The 21,949-nt window shown below is 41.2% G+C and overlaps 2 protein-coding genes across 7 annotated transcripts; one reads left to right on the forward strand and one right to left on the reverse strand.

Moving 5' to 3' along the window:
* Positions 1-70: 70 nt before the first annotated feature.
* LOC149104989 (uncharacterized) lies at positions 71-3,417 on the forward strand. Its single transcript, XM_089298928.1, has one exon. The coding sequence runs from the start codon at positions 71-73 to the stop codon at positions 1,433-1,435; it is 1,365 nt and encodes a 454-aa protein (XP_089155054.1). The 3' UTR covers positions 1,436-3,417.
* A 339-nt stretch (positions 3,418-3,756) lies between these two features.
* On the reverse strand, positions 3,757-21,791 carry LOC110065651 (protein mono-ADP-ribosyltransferase PARP14-like). Of its 6 annotated transcripts, none has more exons than XM_089298923.1 (6): positions 21,630-21,791; positions 14,647-14,750; positions 10,931-11,505; positions 7,797-9,261; positions 6,230-6,574; positions 3,757-5,118 (listed from the first exon to the last, which is right to left on the reverse strand). In XM_089298923.1, exons 2-6 carry the CDS (start codon positions 14,648-14,650, stop codon positions 4,835-4,837), a joined length of 2,673 nt encoding a protein of 890 aa, XP_089155049.1. In that variant the 5' UTR covers positions 14,651-14,750; positions 21,630-21,791; the 3' UTR covers positions 3,757-4,834. The 6 variants fall into 6 exon arrangements, with proteins under 6 accessions (XP_089155049.1, XP_020628464.2, XP_020628462.2 ...); XM_020772805.2 differs by lacking the exon at positions 21,630-21,791 and adding an exon at positions 18,792-20,431; XM_020772803.2 differs by lacking the exon at positions 21,630-21,791 and adding an exon at positions 15,685-15,803.
* Positions 21,792-21,949: the final 158 nt, after the last annotated feature.

Raw genomic sequence — 21,949 nt, forward strand, 5'->3', positions numbered from 1 at the left:
TCCACCATCTATCAAAACACGCATGACGTCATTCTTATGTCTAACTTCAACTTTCCCGCGCGTCTGAAAAATGGCGGTTCACCAATTAGCCGGACGGAAAGGAGGCGATTTTCAATTAAATTTGACCAACTGTACCTTTGAAACACTGGTTATTGGTGATGGGAATACCGTAAATAATTGTTGTAGACGTCTTGAGTATGGGGAGCGGTCAACAACGTCTCGATCGAAAGGAACAGGGTTTCGAACGACAGCCATCCAATTGCAAGATGGCGGGGAATGTCGTGGAACAAAGAGAAAGCAGAGTAAGATCAGATTTCCCCAGCGAAAACAGAGACCAGATCCTAAGTTGTGCTCAAAGAGAGGTTCCAGTGAGAGTGAGGAAGAGTTCGTTAGGTATGATTTGCCAGAAATCTTTCCGGCCGCTTCGTGTGATTCCAAACAAAAGACGATCGAATTCTGCGCTGTCCTAAAGATACTTCATCCCTTGCGAGACAGCGGGAACTGGAAGGACTTTAACAGAGTTGCAGATGGCATCATAAAGGCAAAGCAAGGCGACCTAGCCATCGAACTCTTAATGGCGATCGAAAAGAGCGTAGTAGTTAGTTATCAGAACGATTTGGAGAAAGCGGAAGCGATGGTTCTAGGAGCCTTGGAAACGCTGAAGAAAACGAAAGTGGAAATGAGTAACTACCTTGTGACCATGGCCCACCTGCATTTGACCGGCTTCTACCGGCGCCAGGACAAGCACGGAAAGGCAAAAGAAAGTATAGCGATCGCTGAACAGTTTTCTCGAAATGGAAACTCTCGTTTTGTCAAGGCTCTGATTTTCTATGAAATGGCAAGTAACCTGACAAAATATGTCTCTTCCATTCCGCTTGACCGGTCAGGGCGGTCAGCACGTGAGGAGTACGTGGAACAAGCGAAGAACTACATGAAACAATGCATAGACCTCTGCATTGAGCTCGATGATGGCAGTGTTTACATTAAGAAACACCACTTTGGTCTCGTTAAGCTGGCTTTGCTTGACCTGAACTGCCGCACAAACGCAGCCCGGTCCCAGATCACATGCACAAGGTCTGTTGAAGAGGCAAAGAATTGTCTCGAAACGATTAAAGAAAAATATGAAGATGAGATGAAGGAGGGCCAGAAAATACAGTTCTTGGTGGCTCAGTGTGACCTAAATTATAGGCAGAACAATTTGGAGGTAGCCTTGCAACATGCCCACAGGGCTTTGGATCTTGCTGAAGATAATGGATTTAGCTTGGAAGTCACTGCCATCAGGGAAAGACAAGATGAGATTTCCAAACTGATCACAACAACAGAAACCATGAATCTGGATATCCCCCATTCAGATGAGCATATGGACTCTCTGTCGTCCAGTACTGCACCATCTCGGAGAAACTCTCCTTACTCTTCAGGCTGTGAGATGGAGTGACATTTTAATTTTAAATATCTATTCCTGTGCAAACATGAGAATTATCTTTACAAATCATCAGGTATTTCCCAAAAGTAATTTTTAGGGGAGTAAAATATTTCAATACATATCTTGGGTAATCAGTGCATGTATGTTTAGTTTTATGATCTGCATATAGCAGTAGGTGATACATGTACTCCCAAAATGACATCTAATAATTATTAATCATATCAGTGACAAAATATATGGTTAAGAACTACAAATTATTCTTACACTGTTTATCACTATTTAATGGTAACCATAGGAAGTAACCAAAAATTCCAACCTGTTTTAGCTTTCTTTTGATTTATTTTTTACAGCTAGTCTACATGTATGGCTCTGTCAATTTGAAAGGTGACTACCGTAAATGTAAAATTAGTGCCCAGCTCCATGTGATTCCCTCTCTGGATTAGTTTTTAAATTTAAAAAAAAAAAAGTACTCCCGCCCCTCCTAAAAAGCATCCCAAGTGCCAGTACAATTCTCTTACTGGCTGCCCACCATCCTTCTTTATCTTCGTACACATGGACGACAAAGATGAATGTGTAGGGTGATGAGATAGCTTCAGATGGGTCAGATCTTAGAAAAGGGATGAGTATCTGCAGTCTTTACTTACAGTTAATCCATTCAATAATGAATACATCTGTAGAACGTCCTTGCGGCATGGGTGATGTACGCTGTAAGATTCGTTGTTGATGACTTAAATGAGAAATGCCCACCCCAGGCAGAAAGTTGGTAGCAAGTGCCCCATGGCAGGGCTCTCATTAAGGGCTGTAATCCATAGTACATGTTACGGCCGAGTATGCTTGATTTTCTCTTGATGCTAGGAGTGAAATTGCCTGTTGTTGATAGAATTCAACCACAAAGTAACAAGTTTGTTACAGGTCTGGAGAACAAGGCTACAGGTGACTCAAAACTTAATGACAGCCCTGCATGGTGTAGGCATGGTGGCGTAAGGGCTAGCACGCTGGACTCTGGATCAAGCAGTCTAGGTTCAAGCCCTGGCCAGGGTCATTGCATTGTGTTCTTAGGCAAAACACTTGTCCACACATTGCCACTCCCCAACCAGACGTCTAAATAGGTACCAACAAATTTAATGCTGGAGAGGGGAGAGGGTAACCCTGCAATGAACAAGCACGCCATCCAGGGGGAAGTAGAAATACTCCTACACTGTAGTCGCTTCATGCTACAGAAACAGGGATAAGCTCCTGTTGTATGGGCCACTGCCTTGATGCAGACCTTACCTAAACATGGTGGAGACTGATCTGTTAATGCTGTACAAATGCCCAGGGAAGGGGCGTGGTCCTATAATGAAATTGATGCAGCTATAACATATATATAGATAATGTAAAGCTGTTGAAGTAAGTTTTACCTTATATTTGTAAATATTAATTACGGTACATGACTTGTTTGCTTAGCAAGTCAAGATTAGAAATCAAAACTAATGGCTGTGACTAACTAAAATCTAGCATCATTGTATGTACTTTGAAGCTACCGTTATATCCCTTTGTTAGCACTTTTTACATGCATATTATACCAGATATGAGGCCTAGAACAACATCTTGACTTGGAAATTTCATATAACAGGAATAAAAGAAGGGATGAACAGTTGATTCGTTTTCTTTAATCCGTCTAATCTTTTGCTATTACCCAGATTCATAGGAATGCAAAGTGTACAAAGAGCTAAAACTAACTAAAGCCTGTTACTTGCAGTTAGAGTTCAAGTGTCTATGATGTCAGATATGGTCTGTTACCTGACTCTAAAGTACAACTTGGTACAGATACTTGACTATTACAAACTGTAGTTTTTGTAGTATGAGGAAAATCATTGTCTTCTTTCCAGTGATTGTCTTCTGGCTGAGTGCCTGCTGGCTAATTATTTTGTGCCATATGAAAACTAACAGGTTGGCTGTAATGTATAAGACCTGTTTAGGATACTAAATACATATACATTTGAAGATGTCAACATATGTGTCATTGTTTTTCTGGGGAATTTACCAGAGGAGACCAAGTAAATTCAGAAATAGGGCCACAGCAGCTGGTTAAACAACTTAGAGGTACATGTAAGTTGGTTATGCCCCCCAACCTAGAGAACTTGAAAACCTTTGTCTCCTCGGATGTAATTCCTGCATTTTGAAGGGGTTTGTGACTGAAATATTTGGGAGTTATGTTTTCACTTAGAGAAGGGAAATGTCCGATATGGGGCTGTGGCTCCTCTGGCTCAAATCCACCAATGAGTCATTGACAAGTCAATCAAATTCAGTAATTTACAATAAGACATGCCCAATGAACTGTACAAATCTAATTCAAACAGTCATAAAATTATTTTTATTTTTAGTTATCTTACATTTAATAATTTAACGATCTAACATCCGTTTCCTCTCAAGTACCCTGGAATCCAGTCTGTATGGACACCAACAGGGCAAAGAAAACTGTCCACAATACCTAGTTGTGTCTATCAAGCCATGTTCCATTGTATATACAATAATAGTTTGATTATTGTTTAATATTAGTATTAACTCAACACCTAACATAGTCAGATTACCGTTTAGGAACTTTGAAAACTACAGATAATATTAATCTTACTGAATGTTCTGTAGAGCTAACTAGGAAACAAAAAAAGAACAAGTGCTTATAATGTAATCTGGTGTGAGCATTCAAATGAAATGAGTGGTAATGTTGATTGATTTTGTTTATCATCCTGTACAAAATGGTTCTAATTTGTATATGTGAATGAAACCCTAGTGTTTCAAATGAAAGCTTTTGAACAGTCTTTTCATATGGTACTGTTTGTTGTGCTCTACAAGGTGGTTCTCACTTTAAAGTCTGTGAATGAAACCTCGATGTGTGACCATTCAAATTAAAGTTACTGAGCAATACTTTCATGTGGTACTTTTTATTATGCTGCACAAGGTGGTTCTAACTTTTAAGTCTGAGAATGGAACCACAGTGTGTGACCATTCAAACGAAAGTTCTTGAAGAGTACTTTAATGTATTTATTAAACTGCATAGTATGATTATACTAGCTTTGGAAGTCGAAAAAAAAAATTTGTGTGACACAAGTAAAAGCTACGATACATACCTGTTGTTAAGCTGAACTTTGAATGAAAAAGACTGAAATATGTGCATGCAAAAGAAGGAGAAAATTTAAGAAAATTTGTCATATGTTTACCGAATTTAAAAACCAAACGGGTTAGAATAGCTAAAAATGTACAATTCCACTTAATCATAACAAAACTCTTGTTCTCATTTACATGTTTTGTTAAAATATTTCGCTACAGTGGGAAGGATGTGTAGTAACGGTAGTCAGAAGCGATGGTGTCACGCAACAGCTTTCCAGTCACGTGGGAGATGGCAGTGAATCCGAGCTGTGCACTTGTTAGTTAAGTTTTCAAAGTAATGAGATATTCCGGGTAACATTGGGAATCACGAAACACCACATACACGTTTGGATTTGCCGTGTTGTCTACAACCGAATCGAAAAGCACCTCGGGTGATTGAGCAAACAATGGAGGCGGCACAAGAAGTCCCTTGTAACCTATGGCGTAAAAACCCACCACAACTCGAGCTAGGTACATGTGCCTTAGTCCATAAATATCCGGAACCGTATAGCCCATGGAGTAAGAGGCCCTTGAAGCAAAGTATACTCCATTCCCGTACATAGCTCCTGAAAAACACAACAAGAAATAGAGGTTTTATGAAAAAAAAGTAAAGAGTAAGTTTATATTTTCACATCATCACCTAAAATCGCTTGAGTTCTAGAATTGGGTCATTTTCTCTCCATCGGACAGGCTTCCTTCGGGGTCTCTAGCTTGCGGGCCTCAGGGGCGGATAATGGATTTTTCAGGGAGGTGGGGGGCTATTATCTTGGCAGTTGTGGAATCGGTGGGAAATGCCCCCGAAATGTAGCAATTCGAGAACTGGGACCTAATTGAAAGCTTTTATACCAGAAATACTGGCAATGGCACAAAAAGGAAAATACGATGAGGTACCTGTTCAGAGTGCTGGCTTTTCTTTCTTCCATAACATTGTAAAAAATGTAAATCTTATTTATAGTGGTCATTCACTTAGCTATACAAGCACTAAGCTTAGCTAGTTTACAGGCATGCCACTGAAACAAAGGAAACAATATTTCAAATAAACGGAAAATAGTTAAAAATCCCAACTGGCAGGAGGCAGACCAGTTGGCTGTTAACAAAGCGTGACAGAGGATCTGAACTCGGGACTACCGAGAAACAAATCCCGCCAGTGGCAGGGTGGAGGCCTTGAACCCGGGACCTCCGTATTACAACACCAGCGCCCTAAACCACTCGGACACGCTGCTCCTTTTTTTCATTTTTTCATTTTCTCATTCAATCCACCCCAAGTGCGAGTGTAGAAGAATCTCGTATTCCGCAAAAAATGCCATCAGAGCTTGAGCGAAGAAAGATATTAGGCAACTAGGACACATTTGACCTTATCTTGAGCGTAAATGCAAGTAACCGTGTATACGTCATAGATCGTAACATATAAAGAAAGATCGTGTTGAATTTTAAACTCACTAGTAAAATGAAAAAAGATTAAAATAAAATTCGTTGAAAAGTCTGCGTCTCCAACGGAATTCGAATCTGCCCTTCCAAACACCGGCACGCAGGGTGCTCTATCCACTGAGCTATGGAGAGAGCTCTGATTACCATGAACATTAGATCTTTCCCGTTTCACTGCTGAGCCTAAAAATTACCATTTTTTATTTATTTACCACCACAAGTGAGTGGTATCACTGTTAACATTCAACTAACCGTGCGTCTTTCCGCAAAAGGTCCTGTTGAATCCCTGTCTGTTTATGGCGCTCACGTTTGATCCACTGGTGCCATGAAAGAGCTGCAATTCGTTTCTGTTGTTACCATACCTGCAGTTATTTTGTTCCACTTCCTGTTTGTACGCGATGTACTGCTTGTAAAGGCATAGGTTCTGGACCCGTTCAATACTGACTATATCGCCGTAACCTCCAGTGTTGTAGAACAAGTTGGCAACGGTTTTGTACTCCACTTCATCCGATATCTTTACCGGAACCAAGGCCACGGGATGTGGACTTCCGTCTGGGAAGCACGGTTGTGCTGACCAGGAATCAGGCATTAAAGCACCTTGGATTAAAGATAAAAGGAACTTTAGATCAATCACGATTGAGCCACTAAAATGCAGCGACGTTGAACTGTGAGATTAAGAATGGGCAGCACATAACATCCATCAAAAGTTAAGAGCGCACTGCCTCCGCAAAGACATCGTGTTTGATAACAACAGATAATAATCGCGACCGGCTTGCTATAAAGTTACGTCATTATCTTTCAACAGGAAGAAAAGAACTGAAGTGGTGAAAGCAAAACAAATCGACTAAAAAGAAAAACATATATGACGACTAGAGAGGATGATTAAAACTTGGTAACGAGTAAAAGATTCAACAATCACCAAAATGGCAATTTTCATTTCTTTGCATCCCGTCACTAAAGTCCAATCGATGAACAGTAATCCACTTCAGTCTTTATAATTAATCCTGTACTTCATCCGCAAAAAATTTGTTGTAATATACTCTGTAGACATCTTTTATTTCATTTATTTGTATACTTGGTGCCATTTGCCAATATAATATAGAAATTGGGCAGAGGTCTATTTCGATAAAGTTCCGCGCAATTCAGTTAGTCCGTCAGCCAGTCAACCAGTTACCAAGCCCCCCAATAACCCAGTCAGCCTGTCAGCCAATCAACCTGCCAGCCTGCCAGCCATGCAGCCTGTCAGTCAGTCGACCAGTCGGCCAGTGAGCCAGTTAGCCATTTCGTCAGTCCGTCCGTCTGTCTGTCTATCTGCCTGTCTGTGTCTGTCAGACAGTCAGTGAGTTAGTCAGTCAGCTAGTCAGTCAGCCAGCTAGCCAGTCTGTCTGTCTTTGTCTGTAAGTCAGTCAGACAGCCTGTCTGTCAGTCAGTCAGTCAGTCAGGCAGCCTGTCAGCCAAGCAGCCTGTCCGCCAGGCAGCCTGTCAGCAAGTCAGCCAGTCAGGCAGTCAGCCTTTCAGCCAGGGAGCCTGTCAGTCAGTCAGCGTGTCAGCCAGTCCGTCAGCCGTCAGTCCGTCTGTCTGTCTGTCTGTCTTTGTCCATCAGTCAGTCAGTCAGTGATTTAGCCAGTCAGTCTCAGGCTCAGAAACAAAACACACAAATTCGAAGGAAGATGGAATCTACGGATTATACCCGCGCCCAGGCGCCTATCGGTGGGGCGCAAAATATCACAAAATAATCAAGAAAAAGCCTGTAAACGAATCAGCTGTAAGTAGAGAAATCAAGGAAATATAAAAGCTACGACCAAATGAGTTAATTTACCAGTATCTGATTGTATTTTTCGTCTCAATCGAAGCGGTGGGTACTTGCTACAACATAATTCCTTGACCGTCATCGATTTAAAATCCACGCAATATTTGTGGTCATCCATAAAGAGCGTCACTCCTTCTTTTTCCTGACTAAATGCCTCCTCGATCGTAGAGCTGAGTTTCTCAGTGACAGCGATTTCCTTGTCAAGAATAACGTAATGCCATCGAACATATTGCGACATCAGTTTGCGCTTTTCAAGGTTGTTTTGACTTTCCGCGAGCCTGCTGATTTCTTGCCAAATGCATCCCACCACTGAGGCGACATCGTCCGAAATGCCGCTTACGATGATGGTACTATTGTGCGCCTCATTCTTGAGATCTGTCTGGTGTTTCGATGCCACTTCACAAAGCCACGTCCAGGAGCTCTCAAACAGACCAGGGACTAACTTATGCGTAACTCTTTGGACTGTTAGGTGCTTCGCGAAAACATTGCGCAAACTGTTCACAGCACTTGTGACGGTCTTCCTATCTTTACCATACACACGAAACTCGGCCGAGGTATTATCGGGCGGATACTTTGCTCTCCCTCCGTTGATCGTGGTATTCCGGTTGGTTACCTGAGGGATGCAGTCTTCGTCTAGCCGTTCGGTAGAGAGGGGAGAATACTCTTGAAGGGCCTTAATAGGGGCAAAGTCGTTCGTCACTTCTTGGACAAATATCGGCAACAAACTGTCGTCATACAGGACAATCCTGATCTCGCGCAAGTTTCGGGGGCGACGCTCCAAAAAGCTCAAAATTCCCCCTGAAAGAACCCGGGCCGAGTTTGACGGTGTCAGTCCCATGCACCCTGCGCCTATAGTTGGCAAAGCTATGGAACTCATTCCCCTTTCGTCAGCCAACTGAAGCCCAGTTTTCACGCCCAGCTGAAGGTCGAGGATCTGTGGTGGGCCTGGGTAAGCGATAACGTGTACAATTTTCTTACAAGGGAGGTTCCCTGCTGACGTCATCACAGCGTTGCCAGGAAGCTGCGCACCATTTTCATTGATGAGAAGCTTGCATTCACTCTTCACAGATGGCCCGGCTGCTAGGTTAATATGCTTATTTAACTGACCTCCCTTATTCAAGTCCAGGTTATCTTTATTTGTTATTAATATCGCATCTACCACTTCTTTCGTTAAGTCACCGGCGCAAACACGAATTTGCGTGTTTTGGATCCACGTGCACTCGGACGAGTCAACTGGCTCAGGTTCAGACCTCTCCTTGCTTTGTAACGCAATCGTCGAGGGAGGCTCAGTCACGATTACTGTTGATTCAGATGGTAACGCACCATTTACGACTACTACTGATTCAGATGGTAACGGAGTGTCATTCGTATCTGGAACTTCACTTTGTGACAGTTCTGTTAAAGCGCCTTCCCAAATCATCTCCTTCCAGTCGGCGAAGGGAGCCTCCTCATCAACAATCTCGGGAGGATCCACCTTAAAAACAAATACCACAAATTCGATCAGTGCTCTTGTAAAATTCTATCCACCTCAGTCCTATAAGCGCCCACCTTCGAGATTTGTCTAACACCTAGTAACGAAAGCATCAAATCACTCTAGCTAATCACAAAAAACGCAGTTGACCAATCAAAACTCCAAGCAAAAACATGTGACTCGGTAGAAGCGCGGGAAAAAGACTGCTAGCGATTCGCGATAGGTTGGTTTTATCATTGATAGGATGACGAAGTGGCGCGAATTTTTTGAAGCCAATCACTTAGCGTAGAAATGCAAAAGCCAATCAAATGCGAATTACTTTGGACAATCAAGTGAAAACCGCTGTAATACTATAAGCACGGGACACGCCATCAATAACAATGAAACTGAGATAAAAACAACGATAAGAGTTTTAGGCCCCGTCCACACTACTCCGGAGAAATTTGAAAACGCAGCTTTATTTCTCCTGTTAGGCCTTAACCGTCCACACTAATCCGTCACGAAAACGGAGCTTTTCGAAGACGCTCTTCAAACCTTAAGAATTTGAAAACGCCAGCTTTTCGTTTTCCTGTGAACGGAAAACATTTTGAAAATGGAGCAATTCGGAAACGATGGCGTCACGAAAATCATGTGATTTCCCTCACCGTGGCGCCCTTAAATACAAATCGATCTCAAATGAGCGGTGATTGCTGCGTTTTTAAAATTCCTCCGGCTTGTGGACGGAAAATATTTGATGAATTTTCTGAGCGAAGCCTCCGTTTTCAGCTTTTAACGCATTTTTACTTGCACAGACTGTGTATTGCTTAAGCTTGCAAAGTCTTCCTAGCGTTACCAGGTCTGTTTTTACAGTCAAACCAAGTGAAGCGTACCCCTCAAGATTACATTAATGAATTAATTATTTGAATATTGCACCAGCTAATCGTTTCAAAAATGCAATAATGAATTGATTATTTGAATATTGAACTCGCCAGTCATTTCAAATATCAATGTTAAATTGATTTTTTTGAACATTAAATCCATTAGCCGTATTCTTGGACCGACTAGTGAGTTCAATTTTCCAAAGATCAATCCATTATTGCATTCTTGAAGCGACTAGCGGGTTTAATTTTCAAGTAATCAATTCATTAATGTAATCTTGAGGGGTACGCTTCACTTGGTTTGACTTTAAAATGGGAAAATTACTCAATTCGATCAATATGTAAACCTCGGGATGTCCCGGGGGGGTACTTTACAAAGTTCTATACGGAGAGGCTTCCCCCTTCGGGGTCCAGCCACTTGCCATTTTGCATACCATTTTGACAGAAAAGGTACGTTCCCCTTTCATATACCTTTAATTGAAGAAGGCACCCCTTTCACATACTTTCACAACCGGTCCGTATTATGAATATATCGCCAAAAAAGGAAGTCTTCTTGTCATTTTCATGTAGTGCCTACTAAATGAAATGATACAGCCACAAGGTGCGTCTGTTCGCAATATTTTAATAAAAGGCTCTTTAAAATAACTAACTGAATGGATTTTCCTATCTTTTTATATGCCTCAACTTGTAAAATCCCTACCCTTTTATATACCTGAATTATAGGGAGTGGCCCCACTCCCGGAGGTGAACAGGTCGCCTTACATGCAACTGTCACTCTGATATTCTGCTTCTAGGTACTGTATTTAGCCACTAACCTCCAAATCCTCAATGATTTTGTTGAAATCAAGTATACACAGAGGCGGCCTAAGGACACTGGGTTGGGCTTCGTCGTCGGACACAACTAGTGGTTTTTCATCGAGCGTCTCGATCGAACACGAGTGCTTCTTTTCTAAAGCGGTCAACACGTGCTTACCGATACCTTCGGCGAAGAACTTGCGCAGGCCTGGCTGTCTTAGACAGACTGTTGCCACGCTAACATGGCTGGCGACCTCAGTGATGAACGCCTTAAGGTTGCTGGGTTTTTCGTTCGTCAATTCGATGGTGCTTGGGACTGGGTCACCGTCTGCAAGCCTTTCTAATGTTCGTTTGAACTGTTTTAGCCCCTTCTTAAAGCGTGGAAATTCGCGAGGCCCGTGCTCTGTCAAATACGCCAAAAGAGCACTTTTCTTGTCGCCAAACTGCCAATACATATCGGAACCTAAGTTCCATTGCACGCTGTAAACCTCCTCTAGTTGTCCTTCAGCAAGTGGCGGCGACAAAGCTTTCATTTTGGATCCTAAATACTCCACGCTGGAATCTGAAGTCCCTTTCCAGGTACGAGTTCCCCATTCTAAATGTAACACAAACGGGCTTCAATAACTTTACTCACTTATGTTCAGGGTATAGCTATAGAAAGTGTGAGCATAACTTGCAAAGTTAAAGTAAACTCCATCTTGTCAAAACAGTAGAACTCTTTAGGGATTGGTCAAACATTAATCACTATTGTTTAACATGATATTTTAATACGTTTATGATATCGCTCGCAAGAACAGCTTTGTAGGGTGATTAACTGCTTAGCATAACAACTTTCTTGAAGCCACAGTAGCGAAAAATTTAAAATATAGATGTGAAATACATTGCTGTAATATATTACTGTCAAAGGCAGTCCCAGTACTTAACTTGTAAACTCTCATGCAATTAAAATCTCTCTCTCTGTGTCGTTGTTTGCGAAAGAAAACAAGACGTGTAGTCTGATCTGAATGGATGTACTGGAATCTCAGCTATCACTTCAAAATTCTAGCCATTTTTCATTTACCATTAAATTATACAGTTCTCAACCGAAAGTTAAAACTTTGGCCTGTTCTCAGCTACATGTCCGTGGGGGACTTGCACATGAAAGGGGTGGGGATGTTCGTCGTCTCGCTTAGGGGTGTAAATTTCGGATTTTGGTCTCACTTCCGGTGTTATGGGCAAACGCCATCATATGTAGCCCATATGTAGCCGTGAAGGTCTCAGTTTGGGGTTTCACACTAAGAAATATATATATTTAATATGTTTTAAATATGGTCTCTTTTAGGGGTCAAAAAAATCCTGGGCCACTAGTGTTTAATACATTTAAGACTGAAATAAAGTTATTATTATTATTATTATTATTATTATTATTATTATTATTATTATTAAAGATTCGCACAGCTATTGATGATATTGAAGCTGGTTTCGTCATTGGCTCCGGACAACAACAAGTTGCCTAGGGAAGCCAAGAAACACCCCTTGTTTGCTTTTTCTCTTCTTTCTACATCTCCAGCACCTTTCTAAGAATTCTTGCCGACCCCAACAATGCACATCTCTGGATCAGTCCAACAGGAATGCCCACCTCAATGGCTCTCAGATTGTCATTCAATCTCAGTGGTATTGATCCCAATGCTCCCACTACCACTGGAATAACCTTTGTCCTCACACCCCACATTTTTCGAACTTCTCTTGCTAGATCTTGATCATATTATTATTATTATTATTATTATTATTATTATTATTATTATTATTATTATTATTATTTATTACGCCATGATTGGTCTCCTTTAGGGGTTTATTTTAAATTTCCGACTAGCATCCCTACGCTTTCATATGCGAAGTCCCCCCTCCCCGGACTACATGTATCAGTCAGTCAACTCCTTCCAGACAATAAATATCGAATATATCAGTTAATTTAAAAGTCAACTAAACTAAGCTCGAGTTCCAGCCGCGTTTCGGGAGACGATCCCGCGGGAACGGCAAAGACCGACGATACGCGAGAGAGCGGCGGAAATCGAACCTAACTTAAACTCGCGATTAAAAAAAATCTCATGACCCTGAGTGAGGAAGGAAGTGGGATGCGGCAGGCGTTTGCACACAGAAAGCAGACTATCCCAAATAATGACCTAATTATCCGGCATTTGAAAATTCTGGATAGTTCTGCCTGCCGGCAGGGCTTGTTCAAATATTTGCACTAAATATTTTATACAGAGTGTGATATCTAATATGGCGTGCTTTGTAAACCCATATACGCCATATACAAACGCGAACAAGAACGAGATTGGAACACCCTAAGAAGTAGTTAAAAGACACGACGCACCCCCGCCCTTTCCATATGGAAGTTCCCTACCCCCAGGGGGGAGCACAATCTAATCATAAGCATAACGGTAGTGAGGACGCCCACAACACAACCATAGGCACAATTCGTCCTTGAGGCGTTCGTTCCTTACATCGCAAGCTCGACGAAACGAGCGACAGTCGATAGTTCCGTTTACAGGCTAGATTTTGATTGGTTTTAAAAAACAATGGGAATGGGAGGGGAAGGAAGAAAAAAACACCAGCATCTTGATTGAGCCACGTGTTTCTCAGCTACGAATGCGCAATTCAATTTAACCGGATGTCTGATATTTTTGGACCTGAAATCAGATCCTTTCGTTCGTTTCCTGACCGTCGGTCAAGACGAACGGAGACTCTGGTTACGTGGGTGGCATAAGCACATATATGATGAGCACATAAGCAAGCGCAGAATGGATAATAGCCTTGATTTCGGTTCCATAAGTTCTCTATTTTGATCTTTCCCCAGCCTTTAGTGCGTGTTGCCCACGCGCAAGGTTAATATTTCACTAAGCTGCGATCTCCACGAACCCACATTTAAACAAGATGGCGGACGTATAGACCTTATTGATAAATGGCTGCCGATTAAAAATTCTTTTGTAAGTATTAAAATTAGCCCAACTAACCTTGTTTTTGAGCTGATAATTCAAAAAAAATGTTTACTTTCAAACGAGGTTAGTTGGGCTAATTTAAATACATACAAAAAAATTTAAATTGGCAGCCATTTATGAACAGAGTCTAACGCTTAGTGAATTTGTTCTTCAATTATCACTGGGTGGTATGACGTATTTATACTATTATAACAACGTGCAGCTGTCTTGTTTAAGGTTTGAAAGACTAGTAGATTTATAGCATAAAACCAATTGAAAGGCTGACCGGACGGTTGGAAAGGGTAAATTTAATACCCAACATTTCGGTTAGACAGGACTAACCTTCTTCAGGGGCTACACTGAATTAAGTACTTAGCTTCAGTGTAGCCCCTGAAGAAGGTTAGTCCTGTCTAACCGAAATATTGGGTATCAAATTTACCCTTTTCAACCGTCCGGTCAGCCTTTCAATTGGTTTTATGCTATATTTTACCCTGCTAATCCTGATCTAAACCAAGATCCGCCTTCACTCCGCTGCCGTTTGTACAAGTTCTCCTTGCATTGCAGTTTATCCGATTGTAGATTTATACTAAAACAATAAGATTATTTGTTCTCGATTTCCATGCGTGATGGTTGACTCGCGATCACGCTACGCCCTCGCGCGCGAGACAGCTATCACGCGATAGCAATTGACAGCGAATAATACAATTGTTAAACATTGTTAACACTAAGTTATAAGCTCAAACATTAATATGTCAAGTCACATAGTGCCTACTTACTCATTCTTGCGTTTTTGTTTCAAGGATTCTTCGCTTTTTCAACACATGACCGGCGACAGTCCCTAGGCAAGCACACGAAAGCATGTGTTTCTCCAAGTACATCCCTTGGAAGAGAAATACAACATCCAAATTAGATATTTTAATCTTCCATAGGTTGATTCGAACACAGGCATATGTGCTGCTCACTTTCCATGTGAGCAGACCTTTATAAAACTGGAATAATGCCAACTCGGATTATCACGTACAACACGCAAGACTGTAAAACAGCTACGGGTCAGCTACTTCAACTTCTGTTTGTCGAAGGCAGACAGACGCGGAATACTGGTTATGAAGGCGTGAAAAACAATAAATTATTTCGAAATTGGAAGAATCTATCGGAATTAACATTTCAAACCAAACTCTAGCGGAATTATCCTCCTTTCTGTATACACTTAGTTCGTCTTGTCTTCAGCAACACTTCTTACGGAAATATAAATTAAACACAGAAGGAGCTAGAAGGGAAACCCGAGTAAACAACAGTATCTCTATGGTGAAAGTGAGCAAATAAAATAGTATGAACTCAATCAGTGAAATCTGGCAAAGCAAAACCTTCCATCTTGCTCGAATCTTGCTGTTTTGGATGACAGAGATAACAACGAATCAAGTAAATCAACTGGTTGATGTGGGAATAATAAAAATCACCCGCTCGACGGTTTGACTATGAAGTGTGGCGTGACGAAGCAGCTGCATGAACAATTAGTCGCTTGATTCAACTTTTCGATCCTTTTTAAATACCGTAGAATACATGTACGAGCTCGAAACGTGCTCAAACATCCAAGGAAACGGCGCTGAAAATACCTCTGAGATTTTTATCGATTAAAATAAAGTAACTGACTCTGAAAGGGCAACGAAACGGCAGGATCAGTTTTACCTCAGTTACCACATTTTGCCGTGATGACTCACATTGCCGGAAAGTGGGTTCCATGTGTCGGTGTAGGCCTTAACTACATGCACCTCATTATCAAAAAATGCCACATCATGCGAAAGAAGACTACTTACAAAAAGAGTACTTCAAATGACTGTAGAACGATTCATGTTGTTAGATCATGATCATGACACAGCGAATTTTGTTTTTCCGTGCCACGCGCGCCGTACTGGCACGTGTTCGTGACCGAAGCCTTTCAGTCATAATAAATATTTATCACACGTAACAAATTCTCGTACTTGTTGGAAAACGCGGAAGAAAAATATGGAGACACGTACAAGGAGACTATTATTGTGAGATTTTTATCCGGTTACGTGACAGGAAAAGTGTAACAGCTTTGTTTAAAACTGGGGAACGTGACTACTGAAAGATCTGAAAGATGTCACAATGTGAATGATCTGGTTACCGTCATCTACTCAGGAAGAAAAATTATCAGTTTGACGGTGCAATGTGATAATGATCCAACTTAATTTAAAGAAAAAAAATTGAAAGGCTTGCTTGCTCCATTCGCCTAATAGGAGGAATCAAAACCTGCCAATTATGATATTTTGTTCTCATTTTGCCTGAAACCGTAAACGTATAACGCCGTTTCTGTAGAGGAAATATTTCAAAGGATTTGCATTTTAAAAGAAATAAATAACAAACCAATTAAGGCATGTCAGGGGCGCTGGAGTGAATACAACTCGAGATAATTCATCAGCAGTGCTAACTTATTTCATGATATCAGGCTTCTTGAATGTAAATAGCGTCAGGCTACTTAGCTATACCGAATTTGACCAAATTTGGTGTGTAGTTTTTACTTGGGAGTAATCTGCTTATTAACGTATCCGATACAAGCTGCAGCGAATACCGTCCAAATATCGCGCGACACCAGTACAAATATACAGCGATGTTGTACTGTATTTGTATGGTAGAAGACCTGTTTGTCGGACAGGTCGGCGCGCGCATGCAAAACTGTCACACTCTCCCTCTTTCACTGATAAATTTATTGACTACAGCAGCTGGATAATACATTTCGCCCTACGGGCTCGTTTAAATACGGCACAACTCGTAAAGATATACGGCGATACTACATATCAAAACATTTAATAAGATACATGTATGTTAATTAAGCGTTTAGTTCTGCCACCTACCGTCAACCTCGTTCCCAGGATATATCAGACCCTGGGAACGAGGTTAACGTATCCCTTGACAGTATTAGCTTCCCACCCTGGGGGGCGTCAATAGACGGATTTTGCTAACGCGTTTACAGGCCACGTGATGATTCACTTGGGAGGTTTCAATTGTGCAATTTGTCACACACTCAACTGATTGCATGGGAGTATGTACAAACAGAACAATTGTAACCTCCCAAATGAATCATCAGGTGATATCTAAATTGCGTGGCAACAAGGATGTAAACGCTTTAACCGAATCCGTCCATTAGACTTCTATGTTTTGAATTATTTTCCCTTTATGTCATCAGTATTATTTTGTCAAAATAATTTTCTTCTCCAGTTTTTTGCTGGAAATTGTATTGTATATTTAAGTTTAGTTAAGTAATTTTACACTGTGAGCAACCCTAGGACATAGATAATTATTCAAATTCTAAAACCTTTTTCAAGTTAATGAAAGATTATCGTTATGAAATCCTAGGACTAAGGTAATTATCTATCAAGGGAGTTCATATTTTTGAGGACAAAATTATTTCACTCTTAAAGTCTTTTGTGAGATTTTTTTTATAAGCGTTAGTACAGCTTTTTTAAAAACTTTGGAAATAACTGATGATCCATCAACAAAGGCTGTCTTAGATCCCACACTGTGAAATTCCTGACCATTCCTTGGTGACCAGAATCTCACACGCCTGTCTAATATAACCTCCCGGAAAAAAAAAATCATGGCTCCGATTGTCTTCCTGAATAGGCTGCAAACAGGCTCCCAGTGAGGGCGGAACAAAAATCCGGCGAGCAAAGTGAGCCGTTTAGCGCGAAATAAAGAATTTCGCGAGCGAAGCGAGTGGCGGAATCAGCGAGCGAAGTGAATGGGAGCGGGAGAGCCACCATGCGCTCCCCTTCGTCAACCGACCGCTCTCGGCTAGCCCCGCTCGCCCTAGACCACACTCGGCTAGCTCGCACTAAACCCAACCGTACCGGGAGCCTGTTCGCAGGCTACTTCCTGGATCATTTAACTGGTGTTAAAAGTAGCACAAGATTGATGCACGAATAGAACATTGCCCATGAGGTATCGAGCAAACCGCAGTTCAACATATTTTATGGTTTCCGGTTGAGTCGGGCCTGGCCAAATGAGTAGTAAACGTTGTACGAATTTATTAGGTGAACAAACACTGAATACATCATGGGAGAGAATCTCAGAACGACATTGCCAATACATTAGCTGATAGGGGCCGATCATGAAAATTGCAAAAAAACAAAAGAAAAACAAAAAAAGACAGATGATCATAAAACTATTAAAACTGAGATTTTTAAGCAAAAACTCCAACGAGGAAACGATGTGCATATGAGAATTAATTTGTCGATATTGGAGGCTAAAATTCTTATTTAATTTCGTATTTCTTGAAGAATTCATACTAGTTTGTAAGGTTTTCACCTGGTTTCCGTTTAAATAGGTATGCTACAAAATTTATCCGAAATAGCTGAGAGGCAGTAACTATTGTCATGAAATGTCACGTTTGAAATGTCAGTGGGGTAAAATATGCAAAAAATTCTAGTTGAAGAGTCTGAACGGACTTGAAATACATTATTTTAATTCTTGCGTTTCAAAATTATTCTTCCATCGAAAGTGAAAACGACTATCATAATATCACAACGTTAACAAAGATTGACACGTTTTCGCTCTTCTTGCTATTCCGAGATATTATTGTATTCCAGAAATGCTGACAAAGCACCATAACTCACAGTCTCACGATGATAGCTGATGATGAATATTTTACAGCGACTTACAATAACAAAGGAGCATAGATCGTTTTTAATGTCCCGTTCACTTCTGCCCTCATGTTTTCGAAATTAAGTGCAAAGAACATCTCAAACAAGGTCCTCGAGTAAAAGTACTCTTGATTTTTGGCGATCGAATCGTTTTTACGCGCGTTGACAAGATATGCTTTGTGTGAATTTTAATGTGTATGCACTTCGCGATCGGAAATTGAGATTTTTAAACCGCACATTCTCACATTATATTCGCTTACCTTGAGTATGCAGTGACGCGGTGAAAGTAGATTATGATATCTGTATGTTAACTGGACTCGGCTGAATCGATTGTGAACCAAGCTCTTCCTTAACGACTTCTAGTTTTGACTTTCGAGCCAACACTCAAACGTTTAGTATTCAACCCGCTGAACCAAGCGCTGTGACAACAACAAGACTTAGTACAAAGAGGTGCACCGTCACGTGACAACAATCACGGGCAAATAACACTTCTTTTAAATTATTCGGTCGGTCGACACGTTCCGTCGTGCCCACCTAATCTGATTGCAACACCACAGTGAAGATGATAGTTTTGGGGAAAAAAATTATGCTGATTCATGCTTGATGCCTGAATAACACTGAAAGCACTCTTAAAATAACAATCACTTTTCATCGACGGTGCTGGTAGCAGATCATGAAAAGTGTAAATTAAAACGTGATACGTGTGCCAAAAATTTAAGAAATTCCATCGACTTTTACAAATTTAGACAATCTCCTTTCTTTTCCTATTTAGGTAAATGATAGGACGTTTGCGTTTGACGTCTGAAACGAAAGTGCGATGCTCGTGGGCAAAACAACGTTACCTTGGCAACTTATCCGGCAGTGAACTCTTTATTTTTCATCGATCGTGTGGTCGCCGCGCGCTTGCCTCGTGTTGTAATGATTTTATTTCCCTCTGTTATTTCCAGTTTTAATGTGATGCGAGAGCACATTCTAGGTCGCTAGGCCGACATGCTTTAGATGGCCGGAGACTTTTAAATAATGAACAGCGCTGTCCTTTCAAACACGTGATTGAGTGCGCTGATCGTGAAATCCCTGCGGGGGTGGGAAGGCGGAGGAGAACTCGAAATATTTCGTACGCTCGAGTGCTCGGCTAAGTATTTTCTCTACACGCACTTAAATGTTTGCATAGAATATGCCAATATATATCAAATGGACGTTTTCTCTTTGTTTTAAAAATAGCAATGTATCAGTTGCGATGGCCTTTGCTCTCAGATCGACTTCGCATGAAAGTTGCTTCTCATTTCATTTAATCTGGCTCGCTTCTGAACTACGAATCGAAAGATCTAGCAAACGTGACAGAACCTGTTTCAGCAACACAACGACTTCCGATATATAAAAATAAAAATAAATAAATAGCAACCAAGACTACGATCATGGGGTTACATCCGTCGATGTATAGGTGACCAAGCCGACCAGCCGACCAGCCGACCAGCCGACCAGCCGAAGGTGGTGAAAATGAGCCCGCGCTATCGGCCCTCATAAGATTTTCCAAACCTCTTTTTCCTCTCGTAATCTTTCATGCACCTTGGCTAAATTATTACGCTGTTGTACTAACTAATGAAGTCATGTACTTCTTAAATGTTTGCCAATCTTGAGGTCATTTTTTAAAATCATTAAAAATATTATATTTTGACGAGCTTTTGAATCGAGTCTGTGATGCGTGACGCGATGTTACGTTTAGAATGAAACGTTGCTGAGTATTGATGTCACGAATGTAACGCGTTTGCCACGAACAAATATACCTTTGCTTCAAACAACTAATTTAGCTCACTGCAGGGTTCTTAAAATATAAAGAAGTACCCTTCTCGCTGAATATTTTTTCTAGAAAAAACCCCATCGTTGGTACATTAGACTACGAGTAGTCCCTATTTCGCTTAGTCCGTCGTGCATGACGAGAAAGGAAACCGCGAGAAAAAATGGCCGCGCGAAATCCTAGTGACGAGGATTTCGCGCGGCCATTTTTTTTTTTTTCTTTTGCGTCACGCACCACGGACTAAGCGAAAGAGGGACTACTCGTAGTCTATTGGTACAGATACTTCAGCTGCATATCGATTACGAACCTGATCGACAAGTTCCTGTTGGTTGCTTGTTTTAAAATCCTCGGGAGTTAATTCCTAATCCGCAACTTAAAAAAGTCAAATACTCGTATATATTCTACGAAAGTCTCTTAGCCTGGACTGTTTGCCAAGGTTAATCCGAGCGTAATTCGTCTTTTCTTCTTTTGTCCCAGAAAAATATTAAAACAAACTCATGGCTACAGGCTACACAGGCTGGGGGGCGAGGGGCGTAAATGCGGAAGTAAGGGGGGCGGGCATCCTGAAGGGGGTGGGGAGAGAAGAGTGCTTTGTTAGGCGATACGACCGGTTACTAGTTGTACAAAAAGGAAGAGCAGACAGATCACAGGTGTTATAAACTGAGCAATTGAAAAAAATTCCTTGTTCATGGGCTATAGAAAGTGAAAGCGATAAATATGCGATAAAAGTTGTTTACGTTGCGCTCACGGAAAATTGGCGAGCATCAGTTTACGATTATGAGATTCCTGCGATTTAAATAAAACCTGATTTCTATTGTGCGATCAGTAGTTTTCGAAGCCTGTTAAGAGTCTGTTAAGGTAAGGGGAAAAAAAGTTGCCGTTTATTCCCTGAAATGATTTGACTCAAGGCTGATAGCAAATCTAATCTCTAGCAACGAAAACGTTACCTGATCTACGATATCCATGTTGCTACTTCCTGTTCGCGCTGCGGCAAGTTCCAGACAATATAATTCATGCATTATCTACGAATCACGCGATTAGACAAACACAAAAGTAGAGCACTCAACTTTGAATAAACGTGGATACGAGTGGGTGAGCTCGTTTGGCTGAGTTTTAAACCGTGTTTTAAAATTATATTAACCCACAGCTGTTTGTTTTAAATTGCATTTTACAACGGAGAACAATCGTTGTGACTAACATGGTTGAGCCAGTTTCATCTCGTCCAAGAGCTTAGGAGAACGGTTGAGCACTCGGTACACTGATCGATATTTCGCTAAAATTGTTATGTCTACGATTCACTCACCCTTTAATTAGAAATCGTCGTTCGTTTCTGCATCGATTGCCAAGAACAGGGAAGCTTTTTCAGTCAGTCGGGCAGAAAAGACATTTACCACACGGAGGACGATAGCGCTCGCTCCACGACTGGTGTTTATGTGCTTACGAAACGACTGAGTGGGATTGGAACTTGAACCTTGAGGTCTACAAAGCAGTTATTTTTATTGTCATGCAATTCAGTTTCCTGTTGCTAATTAGGATACTGAACAGCGCGTTCGGCAAAACAAGAAGCATGATTGAATGCTGCGGACGTGACAACGTGAAATTTTCCTGTTTCGAAAGACCTCT

Source organism: Orbicella faveolata, unplaced genomic scaffold (assembly GCF_042242905.1).
Source record: "Orbicella faveolata isolate gen_17 unplaced genomic scaffold, um_ofav_v1 contig_34, whole genome shotgun sequence".
Classification (NCBI taxonomy): Eukaryota; Metazoa; Cnidaria; class Anthozoa; order Scleractinia; family Merulinidae; genus Orbicella; species Orbicella faveolata.

Excerpts from the sequence above, each read along its gene's own strand:
- LOC110065651 (XM_089298923.1), bottom strand. Across the intron at positions 9,262-10,930 it reads AAATCATTGAGGATTTGGAG|GTGGATCCTCCCGAGATTGT; the intron begins GTTAGTGGCTAA and ends TTTGTTTTTAAG. Across the intron at positions 5,119-6,229 it reads CTTTTGCGGAAAGACGCACG|GAGCTATGTACGGGAATGGA; the intron begins GTTAGTTGAATG and ends TGTGTTTTTCAG.
- LOC149104989 (XM_089298928.1), top strand. The coding sequence starts at position 71 with ATGGCGGTTCACCAATTAGCCGGACGGAAAGGAGGCGATTTTCAATTA.